This window comes from Fukomys damarensis, unplaced genomic scaffold (genome assembly GCF_012274545.1).
Source record: "Fukomys damarensis isolate Sample0158 unplaced genomic scaffold, DMR_v1.0_HiC HiC_scaffold_25, whole genome shotgun sequence".
In the NCBI taxonomy this organism is placed as follows: Eukaryota; Metazoa; Chordata; class Mammalia; order Rodentia; family Bathyergidae; genus Fukomys; species Fukomys damarensis.
In genome coordinates this window covers 5,674,332-5,674,682 of record NW_022900937.1, presented here as the reverse complement: position 1 = coordinate 5,674,682, position 351 = coordinate 5,674,332, and the positions used below count along the sequence as shown (strand labels likewise).

The 351-nt window shown below is 66.7% G+C and overlaps 1 protein-coding gene across 1 annotated transcript in view; it reads left to right on the top strand.

The window, feature by feature from the left end:
- The window catches only part of LOC109118597 (methylcytosine dioxygenase TET2-like), a 1,909-nt gene extending 1,566 nt beyond the window's left edge, over positions 1-343 (top strand). The window contains exon 4 of the mRNA XM_019210216.1: positions 3-343. Within this exon, the coding sequence (XP_019065761.1) occupies positions 3-343 (341 nt within the window). The remainder of the gene's footprint in view (positions 1-2) is intronic.
- The last annotated feature ends 8 nt before the right edge of the window (positions 344-351 follow it).

Below are 351 nucleotides of genomic sequence, written 5' to 3'. Positions count from 1 at the left end.
CGAGGACGACGAGGCGTGGTCGGACAGCGAGCAGAGCTTCCTGGACCCCGACATCGGGGGCGTGGCCGTGGCCCCTACCCACGGGTCCATCCTCATCGAGTGTGCCAAGCGCGAGCTCCACGCCACCACCCCCTTGAACAACCCCGACAGGACCTGGCCCACCAGGATCTCGCTCGTCTTCTACCAGCACAAGAGCATGAACGAGCCCAAGCACGGCCTGGCGCTCTGGGAGGCCAAGGCGGCAGAGAGAGCCCGGGAGAAGGAGGAGGAGTGCGAGAAGTACGGGCCCGACCACGTGGCCCAGAAGGCCCACGGCAAGAAGGCGAAGCGGGTGGCTGGCTAGAGACTGTT